Source organism: Lates calcarifer, linkage group LG10 (assembly GCF_001640805.2).
Source record: "Lates calcarifer isolate ASB-BC8 linkage group LG10, TLL_Latcal_v3, whole genome shotgun sequence".
NCBI lineage: Eukaryota > Metazoa > Chordata > Actinopteri > Centropomidae > Lates > Lates calcarifer.
The window spans coordinates 9,562,980-9,587,761 of record NC_066842.1 but is presented as its reverse complement, the minus strand read 5'-3'; the positions used below and the strand labels follow the sequence as shown (position 1 = coordinate 9,587,761).

The 24,782-nt window shown below is 43.7% G+C and overlaps 1 protein-coding gene across 1 annotated transcript in view; it reads left to right on the top strand.

The window, feature by feature from the left end:
* The window catches only part of reln (reelin), an 89,257-nt gene that overhangs the window by 62,899 nt on the left and 1,576 nt on the right, over positions 1-24,782 (top strand). The window contains 46 exon segments of the mRNA XM_051073273.1: positions 948-1,109; positions 1,848-2,084; positions 2,304-2,496; positions 3,252-3,364; positions 5,202-5,339; positions 5,523-5,709; positions 6,471-6,676; positions 6,801-6,972; positions 7,211-7,417; positions 7,539-7,774; positions 7,935-8,092; positions 8,203-8,410; positions 8,519-8,595; positions 9,106-9,264; positions 9,388-9,582; positions 10,505-10,778; positions 10,886-11,026; positions 11,147-11,324; positions 11,446-11,530; positions 11,641-11,823; positions 12,083-12,251; positions 12,402-12,507; positions 12,629-12,855; positions 12,986-13,209; positions 13,500-13,650; positions 13,789-14,047; positions 14,225-14,474; positions 14,646-14,814; positions 15,052-15,192; positions 15,439-15,616; positions 16,309-16,502; positions 16,600-16,850; positions 16,965-17,119; positions 17,264-17,478; positions 17,665-17,842; positions 17,958-18,133; positions 18,243-18,349; positions 18,443-18,685; positions 18,786-18,961; positions 19,052-19,125; positions 19,416-19,577; positions 19,715-19,872; positions 20,173-20,282; positions 20,284-20,393; positions 20,550-20,747; positions 20,960-21,058. Coding sequence (XP_050929230.1) covers positions 948-1,109; positions 1,848-2,084; positions 2,304-2,496; positions 3,252-3,364; positions 5,202-5,339; positions 5,523-5,709; positions 6,471-6,676; positions 6,801-6,972; positions 7,211-7,417; positions 7,539-7,774; positions 7,935-8,092; positions 8,203-8,410; positions 8,519-8,595; positions 9,106-9,264; positions 9,388-9,582; positions 10,505-10,778; positions 10,886-11,026; positions 11,147-11,324; positions 11,446-11,530; positions 11,641-11,823; positions 12,083-12,251; positions 12,402-12,507; positions 12,629-12,855; positions 12,986-13,209; positions 13,500-13,650; positions 13,789-14,047; positions 14,225-14,474; positions 14,646-14,814; positions 15,052-15,192; positions 15,439-15,616; positions 16,309-16,502; positions 16,600-16,850; positions 16,965-17,119; positions 17,264-17,478; positions 17,665-17,842; positions 17,958-18,133; positions 18,243-18,349; positions 18,443-18,685; positions 18,786-18,961; positions 19,052-19,125; positions 19,416-19,577; positions 19,715-19,872; positions 20,173-20,282; positions 20,284-20,393; positions 20,550-20,747; positions 20,960-21,058 — 7,989 coding nt within the window.

Sequence of the window (24,782 nt, the reverse complement as noted above, 5' to 3'; positions counted from 1 at the left end):
CAGTAGATCAGTAGATTACTTTGTAAAACCATGGCTTGTCTTCATTAGGTGTCCTTACCTCTGATAGATAGCAAATATTCCAGCCAGTCAGCTATCCTCTCTCCTCCTTCATCAATCCCTCTCTCATACTCTCTGCTCCTCACTGGTAGATGGATTATGATCATGGCGAGGACTGCAGATGAGAGGAGAGATGAAAGCAGTGGATGAAAACGTGAGAGAGAAAAAGATAGAGAGGGAACGATGAAGTTAGATCTGGCATCTGTGCTAGATTGATTATGCCTGTTGCGGCTCTCAGTGTGCCACCTGATGGCCATGTTTAATGCCAGTTTCCTGGCTGATTGAGTGAACAGCTGCCTGAAAGAGGAAACTGCTCCGCTAATGAAAGCACAGCTAAGCCAAGGACAGAGAGAGCTGGGGGGGTGACTGGCAGCCCGAGACAGATGATGGAAATTATAATAAATATTACATTAGTATGGATTATAATATGCCTGCCAAAACATAGATGAATACATAACAAGACAAAAGCTCATGCCCCATCAGGGACTATGTACAGTTAACATGAATACATGGATATGAACTCTGACTCTCATTCACACTCTCTATGTCTTACTTTTTCTTTCCCTCCACCTCCTCTCGTCTAATTTTGTCCTCATTCATTTAATCATTTCATCCATCATCCTGCCACCTCCCTGCCACCTCCTCGTTCTGCATGACTGTCTGTTTATCTACCCTTTTACCCCTCTCTCTCTAAATTCTCCTTCCTGAACACACTCTTGGTCACCTTACCTTTCCTACTTCTCATTTATCAACCTGCCCTTTTCTCTCTTTCTGTGTCATTTCCTTTTTGCACACTCTGCCTGACTCAACTGCTGTTCCCCTTCTCTTTCCTACTGGGTCTACCTATTCTTGCTTTTATTTTTTCATTTTCTCACTTTGATTCTCTGCAGGTACCTACAGTTTACTCTTCGGCTAGGCAGTCGCAGCACCCTGAGCTCATGTCCTGCTCCAGACCAGCCAGGAGAGGGCGTTTTGCTGCATTACTCCTCAGACAACGGAATTACCTGGACGCTGCTGCAGCACTATGCTTACCAAGGCTTCCATGAGCCAAGGTACCTGCTGTGCTTAGTGTGTGTGCACAGGCTTGTATGGTTATGATTCCACAGAGACACTGTGAGTCCATTAAAACACACGTTTGCACTGCTAATGGTGTGTTGGAGGTGTAAGCCACTGGGACCCATTGAGTTAGGTTGTGTCATCTATGTGTGTAATGAAGATAAAGTGGGCTGGCTTCCAGCTGTGCAGGCCAGATCTCAGAGCTCTACATCACCACTAGAAAGGCCAACAAGGGTTAGTGAGTCAGGGACAAGTTCTACATAACTATATGGTGCAAAGTGTAGTTCTTACTGTATCAACATATATGTTTGTACAAAAAAAACATGATAAGGGAATCAGTCTTGACAAAGACGAACAGGGCCTTTGTGGCTAACATAGTAGGCTATAAGAAAGTAAAGTATGATGAAATATGTTGTTGTTATAAATCTGGGTAATTCTGGCCATCTGCATTGTGTTAGAATCGATTCAAGATTGTCCAAATGTACATTATTTACAAACAGCAGGCTGTGATAATGTGGGCTTTATATCCCAGTCAGAGCCTGAGTCACAGTTCAGTCAGCCTGTGTGATTAACTCCAGCTGAAATGTTTGGCATTATGGGTACTGACCCCAATTATATCACACTATTCTCACATTTGTTTGATTGTGACCATGGCACATACACAGCTTACGTCAAGCAAACTTTCCATTAAGCATCAATAAAGTTCAGTCTCACAATTTCTGTCCCCAAAACAGGATTGTGTCTGTTGAACTCCCGCCCGGGGCTCGGAAGTTTGGCGTGCAGTTTCGCTGGTGGCAGCCATATCATTCAGGCCGCAGTCATGATGTGTGGGCCCTGGATGAAATCAGCATGACCTCTGTGCTGTTCAACACCATAAGCCTGGACTTCAGCAATGTGTTAGACGTTACCCAGAGTCTTGGTTTCTATCTTGGCCATGTCCAGCCATATTGCCAGCATGACTGGACGCTCAGGTAGGAGACCTAATGCTCCGACAGAGATAATGTTCCAAAAAAATTTGGTTGAAAGCAGCACATAGACTGCTCCAATTTTCATCAGGATTTTTAACAAACAAAAGCTCATGCATCAGAAATTTGACAGATGCCCAAATCACATTAACATGCAACACAAGGTGACTTTAAGGTCACATTCCACAGTATCTGACATTCGATATCCTCCCTGTTGTACTCCAGTTTCTCTGGTGAGCCCAGCCCTGGCTCCAGTATTCGTTATGTGGAAACTCAGTCCATGCAGATCGGCGCCTCTTACAGTCTGCAATTCTCACTGGTCATGGGTTGTGGCCGCGAGCCCTCTCCTCACATTGACACGCAGGTCCGCCTGGAGTTCTCCACCAATCATGGCCTCACCTGGCACCTAGTCAAAGAGGTAAGGAGAGTGAAATGTTGTGCCTTTGTTCCCCCATGTTTGGGTATTGTTAACATCTGACTTCTTTTGTTTAACAGCCTGACTCACACCTTTGTTTATGACTAAAACTTGGGGAAGTTGTCCTGGAAAGAGACAAGGAAACTTATCATTTATTCATGATCATGAATATTGATTTACCCATTACAGCCTCGGTAATAATGTGTAAATAATGAGAGTCCTTAAATGTGACACTTTGTTTCAGATGAGAAATTATCGCAATTACTTTTTATCATCCTACTATTAGCAAATACATGACAATACTTGAATCAGCAAGCAGATTATCTTCCCATGATTCAACAAAGACTTTCTGTGATCACAACTGGCTCATAAATATTCATAAGGCACCAAAGTATCTGCCAAGATTTTTATTGCCTTTGGAATTGAATAGGGCGTAATGAGTCCTCCATCAGTGAATTTTGTCTAATTCTCCCATGTGCATGAAAATGCAGTCATCTGGCAAGTGCAGAATGTAACTCACTGAATGTCCTGTACTTTTAATCCTTGCTTGTCTTTCGATATTCAAGGTCAGAGATACTGTAATCCTGAATTAGTCTCGTATATGTGTATACTGTGGGGCTGATAAAGCCTTGGCGTGTGTGTAGTATATGATGCTGTTTTTAAGAACCACAGTGATAAATTAAAAACTTTTGAGTTATTAACATCCAGCAAAGCACAAAAAATGTTTTGTAGTGAAACCCCTCCTTTCCTTGACCTAGGCCTGTCTGCCCGGCATGCCAAGCTGCTCTGAGTTTACAGCCCCCAGTGTCTACCACCCATCAGAGTTCAAAGATTGGAGACGCATCACTTTGTCGCTGCCTCAAAAGACATGGTAAGTAATGCACATCTGTAGAATAGACACAATGTGTTCTCTGATCTTAGTTTTGTGCTGTTGTTAGTTGAAAAGTACAATGGATGGAAGAAACAGCCAAATGTATAACATAAATCTGATGTTAAAGATGATACTACAAAGTATCCACACATTACTGTTAATGGCTACTTGTCCACACAGAGACGCACATTATACACATCTATACACAGCTATGAACACATGCATAGGCTGTTTCACATCAAAGTTGTCTTGAAAAATCTGAAAAAGAAAGAAAGCAGCAGATGACAGCAGACTTTATCCAAAAGCATTTCACAATGATTAACATTGCACAACATTTTTTTGGCTACACATCACACCAGGGTTTTGATGCACGCTAAACAGGAAATTCCTTCTTGCATTCCTATGATGCAAAATGATTAAATGAGCTCACCCTTTCATGCACACACACACACTGATAATCACTAAAAAACACAAGAAAGTAGCTCATGGGACATTTACATCTGGTGTGAAGGAATAACACAGTGGTGATCAAGCATTTTGTGTCTATACCATTGGGTATGGTGATGTAGCCATAGTCATAAACATTTATGTTGTGGAGAGAAGGGTTTGAGCCCCGGTGTGTTTTAACCAGACCCACCTGGGTGTTGCAATCACGGTTGTGTTTTAATATAACCATTTCCTGAGACATAATGTTGTCTGACTTGGGTTGACAATGTTGCCGTACATTTTCTGTTCGGTTCACTGCTTATCTAGTGCTAAGCATTGCTATAATTTACTGGAAAATACAGTGGTTCTAAACAGGGGATCTAAATGATATGGGATGTTCCTCCAGCTCTGCATTTGCCATACCAGTGATACCAGCTGTATGAGCTGGTCTAATCTGACCAGAATGGTTTATCTCACAGTTATTGATACACTACTTGCACCGTTAAATTTGTGCTCTGCCCGTGCAATACAATACTGTAATTACTTTGTATTAGGTTAACAAGACTGCAGTTTAAAGGGTAAGCAGAACTATGTGTACTAATACAGTGTCACTTTGTATCAGACACTGTGAGGAATATGTGTACTGTTATGGCTCTAGCTCACACATAATCACATAAACCTTCCACTCTGAGCACTGTGACCTCCACCTCCATTTCATTCCCAGCTCCTAAATAAAGGTGGTCTAATCTCCTGCAGTGTGTGATGAGAGGTCATAGGGTCATGGCAGTAAATGATAATAAAACAGTCGTGGCTAGCAGCAGACCACAAAACCTCCCTGCTATATAACCCCCAATATACCTGACTATCTATACTTCTACTGCCATTTGTCATTTCTGTACATGCAGCAAACCGCAAGCACTGAAAGGCGCTCACATGTACAAACATGTACCCATGCTGCACACATACTCACATCCACTGCCCTACCTTTAGCAGAGATCATGTGACGATGATATTGCCCTCTCTCTGACATTTAATTCAGACAACTGCAGATCCCAACCACACTCACACATACACACACATGCACACACATAGCAAAGCAGACATACACACATGTGATAAGGTTAATCTTAGGTTACCTGCTGGAACATTAAATCCACACATCTCTATCCCCAGTAGAGAAGTAGATTAGTGAATATAACATGATGACACAGTCGATGTTCTAGCAATCACTGTCAGTCATTTGATTTCTGAGATCACATAATGCATTTTTAACATCATATTACTTTTTTATCAGTTGTAATTGAGCAGTCACAGTAGCAGTTTTTCATCCGTCTACTACATGACATTATGTTCAGCTTAGATTGTGTGAATCTAGTTTAACAATGTGTGTGTGTGTCCCATCTATGTTCAGGTCCAGTGCCACACGGTTCCGTTGGATCCAGAACTACTATGGCGAGCAGGATGAGTGGGCCCTGGATGACATCTACATTGGCCAACAGTGTCCCAACATGTGCCACGGACATGGCTGGTGTGACCATGGACACTGCAGGTCAGCCTTCACACACAGGCACACGAACATTAAACTATCTGAGGTTGCTCTTTATTACTTTTTCAATATCACTCAACATGGAGGCCCATCAATATCTTTTGATGGATGTCTGTGGGATCCATATGAAATCGTAGATGTACCCAGAGCAAAACTAAGAAGTTCACATGCTGTCTTCTCTTGTAGGTGTGATGATGGTTTCTCAGGAACAGACTGCCAGCCCTCCTCCCCCCTGTCCTCCAGTGTACTCTCTGACTTTGAGTCCCAGGACGCATTGCTGGCCACATGGCAAGAGGTGATTGGCGGAGAGGTGGTCACCCCCGACATGGGTTGTGGAGTGGTCTCATCTGGATCGTCCCTGTACTTCAGCAAGGTAAACAACTAGAAAATTGCCTTCTTTAAGCATTTTTGGTTTTGGTCCTTTTTAGTTATCAGGGTTGTTTTTGGTGTAAATCCAGATTTCCAGATGCAGATGTGGATCTAGGAACAGTTTCTTAAAATTGCAAGATTGCAGCATTTTTCAACTTTTTCATTTTTTGTCATAAACTTCTAACTTTAGAAAGAAATTAGGCACATGTATGCTATAATTGTCTCTGTATGTTTTGGTGGAAATCCAGATCCAGATGTTAGAATATTTTGGGTTATTAAAATAACCAATTTAGAAGATTCTGCAAACTTGGCGTGTGTAAGCATTCTCTGATTACTTCCTAGATTTCACTGCCAAAAAGTTTTGACCTCTGGATTGCATCTATCCTGAAAACACCATAGTTCTATGGAATACTTGATTGGATGGAAGATGTACGCAGTGTTCAGACAGCTGCACATCTCTGATATATTGTAGCAGCCTCAAATTAATATGCATAGCTGGGATGTTACTTGTTGCAGCTGTTACCAGAAAACAGCATCTTTGACTTGTGGCAGGAACTTTTATTTGCACACAAAGGCAGTAATGATTATCTGATAATGTATGTTTTGCCTTAAAATACCACCAAATGATACTTACAGTTTAATTGTTGTAAAGTCTTCTCCAACCCATGGTTATGAAAAATAACATACTTTATGGTAAATCCTCCAGGTTCTAGTATATTTATCATTTACTCAATCTGTATGAATGTGCGTGTGTTTCATTGTCAGGCTGGGCTGAGGCAGCTGGTGAGCTGGGACCTGGACACTGAATGGGCAGAGTTTGTGCAGTTCTACCTGCGGGTGGGTGGGGACTGGGCAGAGTGTAACCAGGCAGACAGCAGGGAGGAAGGAGTGCTGCTGCAGTACAGCAACGACGGAGGAATCAGCTGGGGTCTCATTGCTGAGATGTACTTCACTGACTTCACAAAACCTCGGTGAGAAACCTGGGGATGAAGAGAGGGAGGGAAACTGAATCTTCACATAGTATTAGATGATTTTGTGATTACTGTATATTTTGAAAGAGAACTGTCACTAACCTATCTCTTCGTCCATTCCCAGCTTTGTCCACTATGAGCTTCCCTTAGCCTCTAAGACACCCTCTACAAGGTTTCGTTGGTGGCAGCCTCTTCACTCTGGGGAGGGCTATGACCAGTGGGCAATTGATGATGTCATAATTTTGTCAGAGAGGGAGAAACACATCATCCCAATGGCCAATCCTACTCTACCACAGGTCAGGATTCAGCTTAAGGAGTTTTTCTGGTAACTTGCAATTTGTGGTCTGACCTTGTGAAGCAGCTTCGGCTTCATCTTGAGATATTACTGCTTTTGTTGTAATGGGAGGTGTCATACCCCTGAGATAGAACAGCTATAAAATCTTGAATCTTTGCAGAGGTGTATCCATTTATCTTAGCAGAAATATGTTCTGCTGCAGACACTTCACTGAACTCGCCTGGCCTCTGTCTCCACAGAACTTTTATGAGAAACCAGCGTTCGACTACCCCCTGAATCAGATGAGTGTGTGGCTGATGCTAGGTAATGAAGGCATGGAGAGGGAAAGCAACAACAGCTTCTGTGCCCCAACACCCTCTGCCATGGTGTTTGGGCGCTCTGATGGGGATAGGGTGGCTGTCACCAGGGACCTGGCCCTGCGTCCTGGCTACACCCTTCAGTTCAAGGTACCTACATGGAAAGTGTAAAAACTAGAAAGCAGTGCCATTTTTGAGAAATAGAAATACAGTTCTATTTAATCAGAATTAGATTGTTCTTTAATTTTCTGTCTACTGTTTCCCCTACCAGTTGAACATAGGCTGTGAGTCAGAGTTCAGTGCATCTGCCCCAGTCTTGCTGCAGTACTCCCATGATGCTGGTCGTACCTGGGCCCTGGTGAGAGAGGGCTGTTACCCAGGAACCCCAGGAGTAGGGGTCTGTGAGGGCAGCGGCCGTGAACTTAGAGAGCCCACTGTTTACAACACTGGAGACTATGAACAATGGACCAGGGTCACTGTGGTCATACCACGCAATGTTGCAGCCAGGTAGTTTTGGTAACAAGCATGCAATTAGGTCTGCTAAACTGAATAAGTGTGTTTGGAAAATTTAAATCAAGATTTAAAATATTTTAGTAGCTGAATAACACAGTTTGAATGCCTATTGTATCTCTATCATTCCTTAATCCTCTTCCTTTCATTTGCACAGTAAAACCAGGTTCCGTTGGTTCCAGGAGAGCAGTGTGTACAGAGATGCTCCACCTTTTGCCTTGGATGGGGTCTACATCTCTGAGCCCTGTCCAAACCACTGTGGGGGGCATGGAGATTGCATCTCTGGTGTCTGTTTCTGTGATATGGGATACACAGGTAAGCACCTATAGATAAGAAAGCAATGATGAAGAAAGCAGTGATAACTTTTGGCTATATTTTTCATGTGTCTTTATGTTTTACCTTATGATTCTCTATTTTTTCCATAGTGGAGCAGGATAGTTGCGTACCATCTGTAGCCAGTCCCACAGAGCTGACTGAGGGCTTTGAGGGGAAGCTGAGCCCACTTTGGCAGAGCCTGAGTGGAGGACAAATTGGAGGTGGTTGTGGTATCATTGGTGAGGGCAAGGCCCTTTACTTCAGTAGCCCTGGGAGGAGAGAAGCACGCACAGTGCCTCTAGACACGACCAACACACGGTGAGTAGAATTCACAACTATAATAATCAAAGCACTGGACAACAATTAAATTGCTGCACGTCTACATAATGTTTAAATAGAAATTTAGTCATTGCTATTTATGTGCAGGTTGGTCCAGTTCTACATTCGGATTGGCAGCAAGAGTTTGGGGCCCACCTGCACAAGACCTCGCTCCCGCAATGAAGGTAATTATCACATACCATACTGAGGCCCTCTGCTGCATTCATGTGGCTGTTCCTTAACAGTGCAGTCTGTGAAGAGCAGCTCCACATCTGATCTGGCTTGTTTCCATCTGTTTCCTCTCACTTGAAGTCTTTGATCAACCTTGTGATCCAGCCAAGACTGTGTAGCTACAGATCTTATCCTCATTGTAGATGTTTTTTCTAATGAAGAATCAAAGCCTAGTGTTGTCTGTTCTGTTCTGTTCATCAGTCAGCAGATTGTGGATCTCTAGCCTGCAGCAGTGCTGAAGGCTCAGTCTGAGTCCGTTTCTGCAGTGTCAGATAAAAACCCTGCCAGCCTCTGAAACAGCTTGTCTGTAATAATCAGGGTTTCTGGACTGTTATTTCATTCTATTGCCTTTGATTCTGTTATTTACTTTTACTTCCAGGTAAATCTACTCTGTTCTGTATCTATGAACCATTCATTCCCAACTAAAAGTGCTACCGATTCTGCTCTTCTTTCTGTAATTTTAGGAGTCATTGTCCAGTTTTCTACCAACAATGGTGTCCAGTGGCAGTTCCTGAGGGAGCTGGACTTTAGTTCCTTCCTGGAGCCCCAAGTGGTGACCATTGAACTACCACCTGCAGCCAAAACCCCTTACACAGTATTTCGCTGGTGGCAGCCACAGCAAGGTAAGTACATAGCTAGTATATACAATTCTAAATAATTTAAAAAATGTTGTATTACAATATATTTTTGATATCACAGCTTTAATTTTATTTTTCATTTTTACCTCTTTCTCTCCATCCCTATAGGGAAACACTCTGCCCAGTGGGCTCTGGATGATGTCTTGATTGGTATGAATGACAGCTCCAGAACAGGTTTTCATGACAAGTTTGATGGCACAACCCCTCTGAGGCACAACTGGTATCGCATTCAGGGTGGAGAGGTGACTGTGGACTGTTTGTCACTGGACACAGCACTTACCTTCAACTCTGAGGCCATTGATAGTGAGTAACACAAACACATCACTGTTCATAAGCACATACACACATACACTTGGAGACGAGGGCTTAAAGCTGCAGGATGGTCAGTTGTAACCCCTAGGAAATTGTTTGGACGGAAAGTAAAGGAGTAACTCGACACTCCCTTAACAATCACTGTCAAAGTGGCCCCTTCGTAAGACACTTAACACCCAAGTGCTCCAGTGATACTGCTGCATTTGTAGTGAGCAGTGAATGAATGCAAAGCAAGATGTTGCCTCAAATCAGCTGGACAGCTCAGCTTACTTTGGAGGATGGAAAAAAAGTGTAAAATATATGTAATATTAACACATACATGCTTTGACGCATCTAATATACCACAGACACTTACTCAAACAAACCACATAAGTGGCTGTATGGGAACATCACAGTATTACACACACAATAGGCTGAAATTCAATCACCCATTTACTGTGGCGCCGTGGGTCCTGCATTATTAATGAGAGCAAACCTGATTGAACATCCTGTCTGTTATTTATGCCTGCATCAAGCTGTGAGCGGATTTACTTTGCACAAATATTACATTACAACTGGGCCCATTCATTAAGCGTGCAAAGCAAGAGCAATTTGGCAACACATCTATAAACATGGAGCTCTGGCGTGCCTCTGTGAACACATAAAGCACTGATTGTCAGACTCGATGGCTGTTCTCATACACGCTGAAACATGCACACACTTCACACATAACTCAGCAATGTCTATTACATTTAAGGCTATATTTGCACTTGGACATCTATTGACTTTGTGTTTTTGGTGTACACTTTTCATTTCATGGCATTCACATGGAAATTAAGTCATGAAATATAGAGAATGACATTGGTTATAATATAATAATGAGGTTATAGTAAATGCCTACAATATCAATGTTGCCTTCATACTGTGTCTGCAGAGAAGCCAAGGTATGCAGAGAGCTGGGACTTTGAGGTGTCAGGCTCATCATTCTTGCAGTTTGAGCTGAGTATGGGATGTAGTAAGTCCACTTCCTTTTCCCACGGCGTACGGCTGGAGTACTCCACAGACTGTGGCCGTCACTGGTCTCTCATCACTCCAGAATGTGTGCCCCCAGCTATTGGCTGTGCTGGTTATACTCAGAGCTCCATCTATACCTCAACCCAGTACAAACACTGGAGGAGGATCACCGTCTACCTGCCCAGTGCTGCTAAGTATGTGTTTTTGAACTTTTACACCAAAAATTAGTGGACAGAATTTGCTCAAAGTGCATAAACTCCTGAGTCTATGTGTCTTTGTAACTTGCTGTTGAATCCCTCAGTTCCCCCAGAACTCGGTTCCGTTGGATCCAGACCCACTTCACCCCAGGGGCAGAGGGATGGGCTCTAGATAACGTGTTGCTTGCCCCTGGCTGCCCCTGGATGTGCTCTGGACATGGTCTCTGTGACAACGGACGTTGTGTGTAAGTAAAACTGGCTTTTCTGCAAAGCTGATCAATTTCAATCTTTGGTCATTTTTACATTTATTTTCTGTCTACATGTAAATGTTACTTACCTTTACTTTATCTCCCCTTCTCACACAGGTGTGACAAGGGTTATGGAGGGGCACACTGTGTACCTTTGGCACCCTTGCCATCTGTACTGAGAGAGGACTTCAATGAAAACCTGCAGCAGGAAACCTGGCCTGAGGTGTATGGAGCTGAGAGGGGAACTCTGAGTGGAGAGCCTCTTAAATCTGGCACTGCCCTTATCTTCAAAGGGGTAGGGGTCGTACACACCATGCAGAGAACATCAAGACCATTAATAATACTGTTAAATCACATAGACACTGCTTGAAATTTTTAGACCACTGACCAAGAATATAATCCTTGTCTGTTTGCAGGATGGTCTGCGAATGATAGTGTCACGGGATCTGGACTGCACAAACACTCTGTATATCCAATTCTCCTTCAAATTCATCACTAAAGGTACAACATAACTCAACTTTTTAAATTTTATCTTCTTTTAACAGTTGTATTTTAATGTAACATTCATTAAAATTGTGTTGGACTAGTAGTTCTTCTTGTGGGTTTTCTAGGTGTCCCAGAGCGCTCCCACTCAGTGTTGCTGCAGTACTCAGTGAACGGAGGGATCAGCTGGCTGCTGTTGGATGAGTTCTACTTTCCAGCTTCCACTGACACTCTGTTCCTCCACCTGCCACTGCCAGCCAGTGCTCAGACAAATGCCACCCGTTTCAGACTCTGGCAACCTTACAACGGTGGTGAGTGGACACACTGTGTGAGAGGACAGTAAAACTATTTATATCTCTTGACTATTTTTTCTCCATGTTTACTTTTCTTTCATCCAATTTTTACTGAACTGTCTCCCTCTTTATTTATCTCTCCTTTTCTCTTTCCATCTCTTTTCATTTTTCCAAACACTAACATGGCCACATTTGCATTTTCCCACATACACAGCCATCTTTAGGCCACATTTATACAGTCAGTTTGTAATAATCTCCACAATATTATTCTCTTCAGGCAAGAAGGAGGAGGTGTGGGTGATAGATGATCTCATCATTGATGGCAGTTCCTTACACAACCCACCAGTGGTGATAGACAGCTTTGAGGAAGGTCCAAATGAGTCCAACTGGCTTTTCTTCCCGGGTGGAAACACTGGTCTCTACTGCCCCTACCAGAAGACTGGCCTGTAAGAAAAACAAGCACTTGACTTTAAATGTTGTTGTTTTGCCTATTTTGCTTTCACATCATCTGAGAGCTCAACAATGATAAACCTTGTGAAACCATGTTTTTATCCTTGACTAACCTTTGTATTTGTGTTTGCGTGTGACTGGTGCAGGGAGGAGGATGAGTCAGCCATGGTGTTTGTCTCCAGCGAGCTTGGAGAGCACTCTATCACCACCAGGGACATTGACGTAAATGAGAACACTATCATCCAGTTTGAGGTACACAAACACAGCCTTGATGACTTATTTTCCAAAGTAACAATCAAAATACTTACTCATTCAAGACATAAATTATGGTTCATCATCTTTGCTGATGTCGTGTGTATTTATCTCTCTCCAGATTAACGTGGGCTGCACAGCTGAGAGCTCCTCTGCCCATCCGGTGCGTCTTGAGTTCTCACGGGACTTTGGTGCCACGTGGCACCTTCTGGTACCCCTTTGTGCTGGTGGGCCACAGCCATCCTCACTCTGCTCCACAGAGCTCCACCCTGCAAGCATCTATTTCCCTGGTACAACTCAGGGCTGGAGGAGGGAGGTCATTCACTTCGGCAAACTTCGTCTCTGTGGGTAAGGACTGGATACATGAGCAAAAAAAAACAAGGGGAAAACTTTTAGGGAAACTTCTTTTAATATCCTTACAAGATAGTGTATATTTATGGGTTTTTCTCTCTCTCACATCTTTGCATTTTCCATACAGGTCTGTAAGGTTCCGTTGGTACCAGGGTTTCTTCTCAACTGGTTCTGCTCCTCCAACATGGGCATTAGACAATGTCTACATTGGCCCTCAGTGTCAGGACATGTGTAATGGCCACGGGGCATGTGTCGGTGGCACCCACTGTGAGTGTGACCCTGGCTACTCTGGACCTGACTGTTCTGTGCCTGATACCCCCAACCCTGACTTCCTCAAGGAGGACTTTGAAGGTACACTAAAATGCAGGAAAATAGGCAGTTTATTGAAAATGTATATGTATTAAGGCATTTGTGTAGTTTTTATTGATCAGTCAGTCATCAGAAATTCTATTCTATGGTTATATGGTACTGAGAATGATCATGTGGTCATTGTATGTTTACAAGAGCTTTTGATTATTGTGTAGTAAATAAAGGTCCTTTTATGATTGCAGTTTTCCTGTTTTGTTAATACTGTATATGTTGGGTTTATGAATGTGTGTGTTACTGTTTGTTTGTGTTTTTGTATGTACTTGTATCTCAAGGGGGAGCTGTGGATGCTGAGCGTTTCAGACTTCTTAGTGGTGGTAAACCATCCAGGAAGTGTGGCATCATGTCAAGTGGGAACCACCTGTTTTTCAGTGAGGACGGCCTGCGCATGTTGGTTACCAATGACATGGATCTGTCAAATGCTAGGTATAGCTCCTGCCATACCACCAAACATACATACAATAAAATGAATCACCAACTTCACACAAACACACCATCAGAGTTTTTTGTTGTTGAATATATAGTTTTCAGTAGTAATCTCATGTTAATGGCCATACTCTGTAGGTTTGTTCAGTTCTTCCTTCGACTTGGCTGTGGTAAGGCGGCTCCAGACCCTCGCTCCCAGCCTGTTTTGTTGCAGTTCTCTGTGGATGGAGGTCTCACCTGGGGACTCCTCCAGGAATTCCTCTTCAGCAACAGCAGTAATCAGGCTCGCTTGGTGGCACTGGAGATCCCACTGCGTGCCCGCACACCTTCGACTCGCCTCCGCTGGTGGCAGCCCTCTGAGAATGGACACTTTTACAGCCCATGGGTCATTGATCAGGTACAGTAAGTGGGGACCCATTCAACCATCCATCCATCCATAAGGCTTATAAGCATTTTCATCTAAGCATTGAAACATGGTTGTCATCCATGCAAAAGTTTTTTCATTTTTTAATTCCTTTGACAAATCTGTCTGTTTTCTTTGCATTAACTATACAATTTATCTTTTATTCCCTAGGTGGTGGTAGGTGGTAGTGCCAGTGGCTGGGGACCTCTGGAAGATGATTTCTCCTCAATCGATGGTCGCTCGTGGCTCCTTCACCCTGGAGGAACCCGGATGCCTGTTTGTGGCTCTGATGGACCTGCTTTCGCATTCATAGAGAAATCCAACACTCGCTATGCTGTCACCACTGACATCAGTTTGGGTCAAGATGCCTTTATCCAGTTTGAGTTTTCTGCTTCCTGCTCCGTCACCAACTCCTGCTATTGTAAGACAAAAAATCTGAATAAAGCATAATTATTGTCTGCATGAAAAAGTGTTATCTTAAATGGAATAATAATGCTGACATGAAAGACGTCCTCACATTCTACATTTAGGCTTTAGTGTGTCAAATTAATTATGCAAATTGTTAATACTTGTTTCTTTTTTTTCTATACAGCTGTAGAGTTGGAGTATTCTCTGGATCTGGGTCTGACCTGGCAGCCAGTGGTCAGAGACTGTCTGCCTACAAGCCCTGACTGCTCTTCCTACACCCTGCAGAGGCTGCTGGTTTCTGACACATTCAACAAGTGGGGACGTATTACCCTACCTATCCCATCATATGTCAGGTCAGCACTGCCCTGTACTTTACTCAAACACATAGACAAAGTTGTGTAACTTATACAGTGTACTCCAATTTACAAAAGTGGCCGTGTTGTAGGTGCTCCCATGCAAACACAGTTAGGCTGCATTGCAATCTTATGTAAATCAGTAAGCATAATGTCAGAATTTAGAGTCTATGTCCTTGGTTTGTAATTCATTGTAACTCTGTGTCATTTATCTGTGACTTTAATCTATGTCTTCAGGTCTCCAGCTACAAGGTTCCGTTGGTTCCAGCAGGCTCCCTTTGACAAGCAGCAGACCTGGGCTCTGGATAACCTCTACATCGGAGATGGCTGCCCAGATATGTGCTCTGGACACGGCCGCTGCCAACAGAGCTCCTGTGTGTAAGTAATGGCAGCCTCTTGCATGCATATGCCAAAGTTTTTCCTGTAAATGTCGTAAAGTATTAAGTTGAAAGTCAGCTGTCAGTGAGACTGAAAGTTTTATATCAAAATAGCTTTGTATAGTCTTATATGTGAACATGTTTTGGAGTTAGTATTTTTATGTGCTGACTGTCAATAAACCAACTTAATAACTATAACTTGATGGTCAGTTTGTCTCTAAATATTCACACATCCCGTCCTTCCCAGGTGTGACCCAGAGTGGGGTGGAGAGTATTGTGACGAGCCTGTGGTTCCATTGCCTTCTCAACTGAAGGACAGCTTCAGTCGAGCTCCCTCACTCAGCCACTGGCATATACTAACTGGTGGAAAACTGAGCACTGTGTGTGGAGCTGTGGCCTCTGGAGCTGCTCTGCACTTCAGTGGTGTAAGTATACATCTACCTTCGTTGTTTGATTCTTTTTTATTCTTTACCTTGTCCTTTTTTTTTTCTTTTTTTTTTTTTTTTTTTTTTAAATAAAATTCTGTATTATGAAACACTTCACATTCAGGGATTTAGTGGAGCATAAATGGAATAAAATGTCATGTACTAGCTGTCATATTCTGAGTTTACAAACATCCCCAGGGGCATGTGTTACAGTATATACACTGGTTTGTACAGATTAAAATGCTAAATCCAAATATCCCCTTACTCTTTCTCCTTTTATTTAATCCTCTGGTGATTTTGTTCTCCACTGGGTCATGAAATCTTCATGTTAACATGAGCTGTGCATTAACCCACCCTACACCCATGCTAGGTAGGGAGTGAAAAACATACTTCTGCAATAAAGACTGCAAAAGCACTGACCTGTGTTGATATTATGGGGTAAATTGTGATACAGAGACAATTTGACAAGTTAATCTTCTAGACATCTAACAACATCCTTGTTGTTAGATGTCTAACAACATGGATGTTGTACCTATCTGGTTTAAGTTCAAACTTTACCCAGTATATTTATAATTCTGTCAGTTTATTCTGGCTATGTCCTGGTAATGTTCTCTGTAATACAAAGAACATAAATGATTGTGATTGAGTCCCTGATTGACTCAGACTGCATTTCTTTATGTGCCTGTACACAGAGCTGTAGCCGTCAGCTGGTGACGGTGGACCTGAACCTGACCAACGCTGAGTTCATTCAGTTCTACTTTATGTATGGCTGCATGATCCCACCCAGCAACCGCAACCAGGGTGTGCTTCTGGAGTACAGTTTGAATGGAGGAATCAACTGGCACCTACTGACAGAGATCTTCTATGATCTGTATACCAAGCCTGGGTGAGTTTTGTCACCTGCCACACATGGACATAACTTATTGCATGCAACTGAGTGAACAGTGAACCAGAATATCTGTTTCTTTCTTGGCTGTGTTCAGGTTTGTGAATGTACTGCTGCCTCCTGCTGCCCGGCAAGAAGGAGTGCGTGTGCGTTGGTGGCAGCCACAGCATGAGGGAGCAGATCACAGTGATTGGGCTCTGGATAACGTCCTTATCGCAGGCTCAGACCCACGCGCACAGATCTCTGACACATTTGGAGGCGTGGCCCTGCCCAATCATGAGAGAGCTCCTGCTGATGGGACCTCAGGGAGGATAGGTCAACTGAGCGAGCAGGAGGAAACACCCATCGGTATACAAACATTGGACCAGGGGTCTAAATCAATGAGTCAATGAAACAGAACCTCTTTGCTTTCTAAGTTTCTTATAGTTGCTTCACTCTTTCCATGTTTCTCTTCATTCTCAGTGAGCGATCACTGGTTGTTCTCAGAGGACTGCTCAGTGCAGCGTTTCTGCAGCTCTCCTGATGGGGTGATGGTGTGTGGAAATGCTGATGGGAGAGAGGTGTATGCTGTCACACACGATATTATTCCTGACAAAGGCTGGGTCATGCAGTTCAAGGTAACTTATGAGCCAAAAATGACACATAGACAGTATAAACATACATTTGTGTGTGTGATATCCATTTGTGTAGCATGTTTGTTGTTATAAATTATACATATGGTAAAATAACTAAATGTCATCAATATCTGTGTGTTGATTTAGATTGCTGTAGGCTGCAGTATGCCAGAGCGTCATGCAGACCGGCAAGTTCATGTCCAGTATTCAGTTGATTTTGGTGTGACCTGGAAGTACCTAGTGCCCCAGTGCCTGCCCGCTGATCCCCACTGCGGAGGTCAGGTCTCACAGCCATCAGTCTTCTTCCCTGCTGAAGGCTGGAAGAGAGCAGTCTATCCCCTGCCTGACAGCCTTGCTGACACGTGAGTCATGCTTTTGACAAAACACAGAGGCCTGCTTCATATTTAATGGTAACACCGTTGCATGCTTGACCTAAATTATTGATAGATCAAATCATTGCCATCACATAAATTATTAAAACCACTGTCATATAAATCATGAAAATGTTATGCATGTTGTTTGACAAACCTGTCCTGTCTGTTCCTTAGTCCGGTGCGGTTCCGGTTTTACCAGCAGCACTCAGACATTCAGTGGGGTGTGGAGAACTTTTACATCGGGCCAGCATGTGACAGCCACTGTGGGGGACATGGGGACTGCCTGGATCAGCGCTGTCTCTGCGACCCAGGATTCACTGGACCAAACTGCTATGCCAGCACTGCTCTTAAGGTACGTGATTCTGGCTCTTAATCTGTTTTTATATTCTACTGTGAAAAAGAATATGATGATTAGGCTTTATATGTTTGAGATAATCCATGATTCAGATTCTGTCTCCTATCTGTAGGCATCTCTGAAGGAGCGTTTTGACTGGGAGGGGACAGCAGGACCTCAGTGGCAGGTGCTGGAGGGTGGTAGGCCCTGTACAGATTGTGGCGTGTTGGTAGAGGGGACTGCCCTGTACTTTGGAGGGGCCGATGCCAGGCAGGCTGTCACTGCTGATCTGGACCTGCGTGGAGCTAAGTCAGTACTCAACTTTTGTCAGACGTTGTCAAACACTGAGACATTTTGTACCTATCTTTAAATATGGTGCTACTTGAAGTGCATTATAAGCTGCATGTTTTTTGGATAGGTTTGTGGAGTATTGGGCCAGGATTGGAAGTGAAGATAACATGACCATGTGCCATCGTCCAACATGCCGTAAAGAGGGAGTGCTGCTGGATTACTCTACTGATGGAGGTGGGCTGACATCATGCATGCTACACTGCATTTGTATTTTTCCTTTTGCCTTTTTTTCTCTCATTTTCTCATTCTGATGATATTTTTCCCCAGGTGTGTCCTGGACACTGCTGCATGAGATGGACTATCTTAAGTATGTGTCAGTGAGGAGAGACTATATTGTCCTCCCAGAGGGAGCTCTGACCAATGCTACTCGCCTGCGTTGGTGGCAGCCGTTTACCATTTCATCTGGCCTAGCCACCCCCAGCCTAGAAAGAGCTCAATGGGCTATAGATAACATCTTGGTCGGGGGGTCAGACATCAACCCATCCACCTTGCTTGACACCTTTGATGATGGTGAGTTTGTATGTGCTGATGTAATCAGAGCCTGACAACTAAATTACTATTCTAGAAATCACTTAAACTCTTCCTACTCTTCTGCTTTGTTTCTTGGCAGAGGGTGTTTCTCACGAGGAAAGCTGGAGTTTCTACCCTAATGCTGTACGCACCGCTGGCTTCTGTGGAAACCCCTCATTCCACTTGTACTGGCCAAACAAGAATCAAGACAGGACACATAATATCTTGGCCACTCGAGAACTCATAGTGCAGCCTGGCTACATTCTACAATTCAAGGTACAGTACTGCCACATAGCTTAATTATCAGCTGTCATTTATCTTTTGCACCGTAGCCTCTGTTCATAACATCTCTCTCCCTTGTTGCAGATTGTTGTTGGGTGTGAAGCAGACACCTGTGAAGACCATCATTCTGTCCTGCTGCAGTACAGGAAGGATGCAAGGTAAGAACTCATAGTAATAAACCCACAGAGCTTCTATTGGTGGTTTTGGTTCTCTCTCACTGCTGCCCAGAGCTTTGTTTTGGGGTGCAGTTGTTTGAAAACCAAGTTGAAACCCACTGAACACTACTTGTCCAGCACCAAACAACAGCCATGCCATGACCTAAACAATATTGAATATCAGAATCAGTCAACAATAGCATTACCATTTTAGGAATGTAACCTGTTCGAGATGACTTGGTATGTATATTTTGTTCATAGGATGCTTTTATATGGACTGTCTTTCCCATTAGGTCTGACTCATGGCAGCTGGTACAGTCAGAGTGCCTCCCCTCCTCAGTCAACAACGTGGGCTGCTCTCCCTTCCAGTTCCACGAGTCCACAATTTATAGTCCAGTCAACAGCTCATCATGGACTAGGGTCACTGTCCAGCTGCCAGACCACGTCTCCTCAGGGTAGGATCACACACATTTTACTTGGTTAGCAGTGGGACATATCAGCAATATTGTCTTTTGTTTTGTCTCAGTTCACATTATTACACAAATGTGAGGAACAATGGGCAAGCCTTTTATGATTTGTTGCATGTTTCCAGGGCTACCCAGTTCCGCTGGATTCAAAAGGAGGAAACAGGAGAGCGGCAGAGCTGGGGAGTGGACCATGTTTACATTGGAGAGGCCTGTCCGGGGCTCTGCAGCGGCCACGGCTACTGTACAAGTGGAGTGGTCTGCATCTGTGATGAGGGACACCATGGTGGGCCACAAACAGCATATTACATTCAAACTGCTAAATATACACCTCTTCATCTTTCATACTGCTCAGCAAAGATGTATTAGATGGAGGTGTTTTTGTGAAGTAAAATGAACAAAGTGAAAAGTATGTAATGTTGGCAAGAAAACTGAACAAAATGTTTCAGTTTGACTGAAGCAGTAGTATGGAAGAAATTCCTTGAGCACAATTGTCTTGCAGTGTTTGTGCTCTTATTTTACAAAGAGTGCAATCTTGATTCTCCCAGTTTCATCACCTCCCCTCTGCATCCTCTCTCCTGAACAGGTGACGACTGCTCCCTCTCCAGCAGTGACCTGCCCAGCTCCATCAAGGACAACTTTGAGTCTAGCAGTGTGTCTCAGGAGAGCTGGCAGCTGATTCAGGGTGGTGGAGTTAGGCAGCGGCTGTGGGCAGTTGTCACCGCATGCCCACGGAGACTCACTCTACTTCAATGGCTGTAAGATGAGGCAGGCAGTTACTAAACCGCTGGACCTCACTAGAGCCAGGTACAGGTACTACCAAAACATACTGTGCATAAACTTAATTATGTAAACATACACCTACCTACCTCATAGCTACGACAAATTATCTATAGTATTATGAGCCATTAATATTATCTTTCTTTAACCTCTCCTTTTCCTTCCCTCTCTGTCTCCCTGCAGTAAGATCATGTTTGTGCTGCAGATTGGCAGTGTGGCACAGACAGACAGCTGTAACATAGCTCTGGATCAGGCTGACACAGTAGACAGAGCCGTGCTGCTGCAGTACAGCGTCAACAATGGAGTCAGCTGGCATGTAATCGCCCAGCACCAGCCCAAAGACTTCATAAAGGCCCAGCGAGTCTCCTACAACATTCCACTGTGAGTGATGCATGGAGATATCCAGAGACATGCAGATAGACACTCAGTAGACAATCTAAGAATAAGGCACCATTTGTAAAGGTTACATTACAACTTGTACAACTAGTACTGTACTTCATTAGGCTGCCTTGAAGCTGCAACCAGTATAATCATTGTCATATTTATCACATTTGTTGACCAATTTGTTGACAATGTTTCCATGGTCTCTCCAGAGAGGCGAGGGTTAAAGGGGTGATGCTGCGATGGTGGCAGCCACGCCACGACGGTGCAGGACATGACCAGTGGGCGTTGGACCATGTGGAAGTAGTTCTGTGAGTACCCAATTCCCAGCCAGCCCCCGGCCCCCCAGACTGGCCCCCAACAGAGCCCCGATCTGCCCCTGTCTCTACCTCTGCCTCAGCCTCACCCGTAAAATCGACCCCCTCTACTCCACACAAACACAGAGATACAGTATATGCTTAAAATACTGTAAATACATCTACATGTGTGCTGCAGCATTCACTTGTTATAAATGCTCATCATGGCTTCTAATGTCGGATAAGCAGAGTAGAAAAATTACTGCAGTGTGCTTTGCTGTGAAGGGTTCTGTTTGTGGATGGCTGTTCTGTGTATGACAGATCAACTCCTGTTGTCAAATCATCATATTTTCAGTGTCTTGTAGAACCCATGCACCTCCCATAGAAACAATTTGTCAAGAACTGATGAAGAATCAATGTATTTTTCCACTGAAATATCAAAATGTTTTAAAGATTATCATACTAATAACCTTAGAAGATCTTAGTTATAGTTAAATTAAACAACAGGAATCGTGAATTTTCATTTGTTTTTGTACTGAAGCTCTCATTAGATGTGAAGCACTCATTCACATATATATTTTCAGGATTCACCCATTTACAGTTAGCCCATCTGCTAGTGGCATTATAAGGTATGGGAGAGAGCTATGAACCAAGATCACATACAGTAGAGAACACTGAAGGTGGCTTCATATCTCTGACAATGTGTCTTTGTTTTACTGTGAAGTCAGTGTTGTCAGACAAACCCATCACAGTCTTGAATGGTATATTATTGTTTTGTGTTTTTTTCACATCCATTTCATGCAAAAGTTGTCCGACATTTTTTTATACAAGGAATAAAATGTTCTTATAAATACTTAAAATCGATTTAATGGAACTTGCAAACACCCTGCATTGATTGTTTCTCTCTTTTTCTTTTTCCCCTTTTTAACATTTATGTTTTGCATTTTAGTCTGTAACCTGCATCAGTAAACATTTTCTCCAAGAGGAAGTCAGTTCCAGCTTTCAAATAGAGCTTAAAAAAGGCAAAACTGGAGATTCTGCAGGGCACTGAAGATATCATGAAGATGGTCTATACTCAGCTAGCATATTCTTAACATGGCAATATCATCAGGCATTTTGAATGCATTTTCTGCATGTTGCTGTGGGTATCAGAGCAATGCTCCCTCTGATGTGGGTGCTGATTGTTCATTCAGATGTATACCCAATGCATTTCAAATGCTGCATACAGCAGTCATGTAAGGAACTGATATTTCATGTACAGTTGCACACACACACAAACATACTAAAACATACACCTTTGCCTAACCTGAGCTGTCCCTGGTCTACGTGGCCGTGACCTGTCCCACTCCCTCCCTCGCACTTGCACGGTTTTCAACAGTGTCTGCTGAAAAGAGTAACCGTGATCCTCACACTTTGCTCTGTTGTTTATTTCTCTCTGTTCACCACTCCTTCACACATTCCTCCTGTCACTCCTACACCTGCTCAATCTTTTCTTTTGCTCCACACACCTTTCCTCCCTGCTGCTTAATGTCACTGACGTGGCTGATCCTGTGGTCATTGCTCATTCCTCTGCTTGTGCCGGATTGTATCCTACCTTACATCCTTCTCCTCCTCCTTATCCTTAATTCCTTCCTTCTCTCTGTCTCTACTTCCTCAAATCTCTCTCCCTCTTTTTCTGTTCCCATTCTTGCATACAACGGATGGATTACTGCTGTATATCTTGCTCTCTGTCTCTGCCTCTACCTGTGTTTTTTCTCTCCTTTCCTTCATCTGTGTTACTTTTCCTTGTTATCTATCGCCTGATCTCCACCAACTACTCTTCTGCTCCCCATTATTCTTCCATGTTCTCTTTTTTCCTCATTGTCTCTGTCTTCCCACTAACTTTCACTTCTTCTTTGAACCTCTGACTATCTTTCTACATCTCTCCTCTCTCCTCCCTTCTCCCCACTTTGGGCCCCTGCCTCCCCAGGCTGGGGCTCCTACCCCCTCAGACCTTTCTGCGAGACAGCAGTCCCCTCCTCCTGCCTCTCCCCTCTCGCGCTCTAACCTCTGCTCTCTTCTGTATTCTGCTCCCTCTGGCATGGCTGTAGTGTCAGGTAAGTTATCCGCCTCTTCCTGAATGCAGCCCCCTCCCTCACCCTTCCCCACAACCCTTTCTTCTCCCTGTTACACCGTGCATACCCTCCCTCAATTTCACAGACACATCCCTCCTCATTATCACCACAAGTCATCTCCATGCCCCCGCCTTAACTCGAGCACCAGGCAGGTCAACAAGCAGACCAGCTGCTCACAGTGCCCAGGTGGAAGCTCGCTGATAAAATGATCCAACACACAAATCTTAAGAGACAGCTTTCATGACAGAAAGCAAAACAATTCACAATATGAAAGGAGCTGTGAAATCTTGCAGGCAAATTTATCTGTCAATTTTGAAATGATATCACATTCACCAAAACGGTTCAACACAATGTCACCAGATAAGAACAGATTCCTGTTTAATGGGTTTGATTTTGCAGTTTACACAATCCTTGAGGCATTTTTAATGCAGTAATATACATATACAAATGTCAGTGGTACTGTGTTTGTGTGTATATGTGTGATGTAATCCATCACTATACCTGTTCTGTTTGTTTTGTTCTGGCTACTACCTCTGCTACAGACTGTTCCACTGTTTTGGACCTACCAGCAATTTTACAAGACGACACGTACAATTCAGTTATCCTACGTGAAAAAGATTACTGTTGTGGATTTATCTCACTCAAGCCCAAGCACAGAGGGATTTTTTCCCATTCGTACACCAGCGTCAGTTGCAATGCAGGGAATTACACACCATTTATTGCAAATGAAGGCACATTTGGCTGGAGAGTTCATCCAACTAACCTCCTCCATCCAGCTCCTTGCATGGCTTTGTGGACCAACTGCTGCGACAGCTCTCCATCCCTTTTTCACTCATGGCTGTCTGTCTGTCTGAGGACAACAACACATGACTCTGAGCCAGGAGCATTACCCCTCACTGTCCCTCTGATTTCTGACCATAAGTCAGAAACACAAGCGTACACACACACACACACACACACACACACACACCCTCAAACACATGCAGTCTCCCAGCCATTCCTCCCATCCACCTTCACGGTTCCACCTCCACAGCCATCACACATACACACACACCATCCCCTACCCCTACCCCCACGCCTCCTGATTCCCCTGCTTCGCAGAGGCCCCTGCCTGCCCTGGCTGCACTCCTGGCTCACTGGCACCACCCTGCTGGATGGAAGAGGCAATGAACAGGCTAAGCAAGAGCGATCTTCCGCAGCTTTTTTCTGTGTCTCCTAGTTTCAAAACCACCCCTTCTCTGCTCACAACCCTTCACCTTTATGGCATTGGTTTAGTCATTTTCCTTTTCTCCCAGTGATGGCTGTTAACTCTGACCTCAAACACTCAGTGTCAGAGTCCCCCCCCCTCAGTACCTGTGATAGTATGTTTGTAAATTCTGTGTCCCATGTCTTGTTCTGTGACATTTGGTCTACCATTGGTTACATGTAGCTAGTTCTACCACCATGTTCACTGTCTAGCTGCCTCTCATTTGTGCAGAACATAAACAAATCCAGTTGTGTAGAGTAGCACCACCCATTCTCCGAGCCATAAGACCCATACAGGTGTTGAGTGTTTGAGGTTATGGCTGAAACATGATTAAAAATGCCAGCATGAATCTGGATGTAAGAGAGTACGGAAGCTGCAT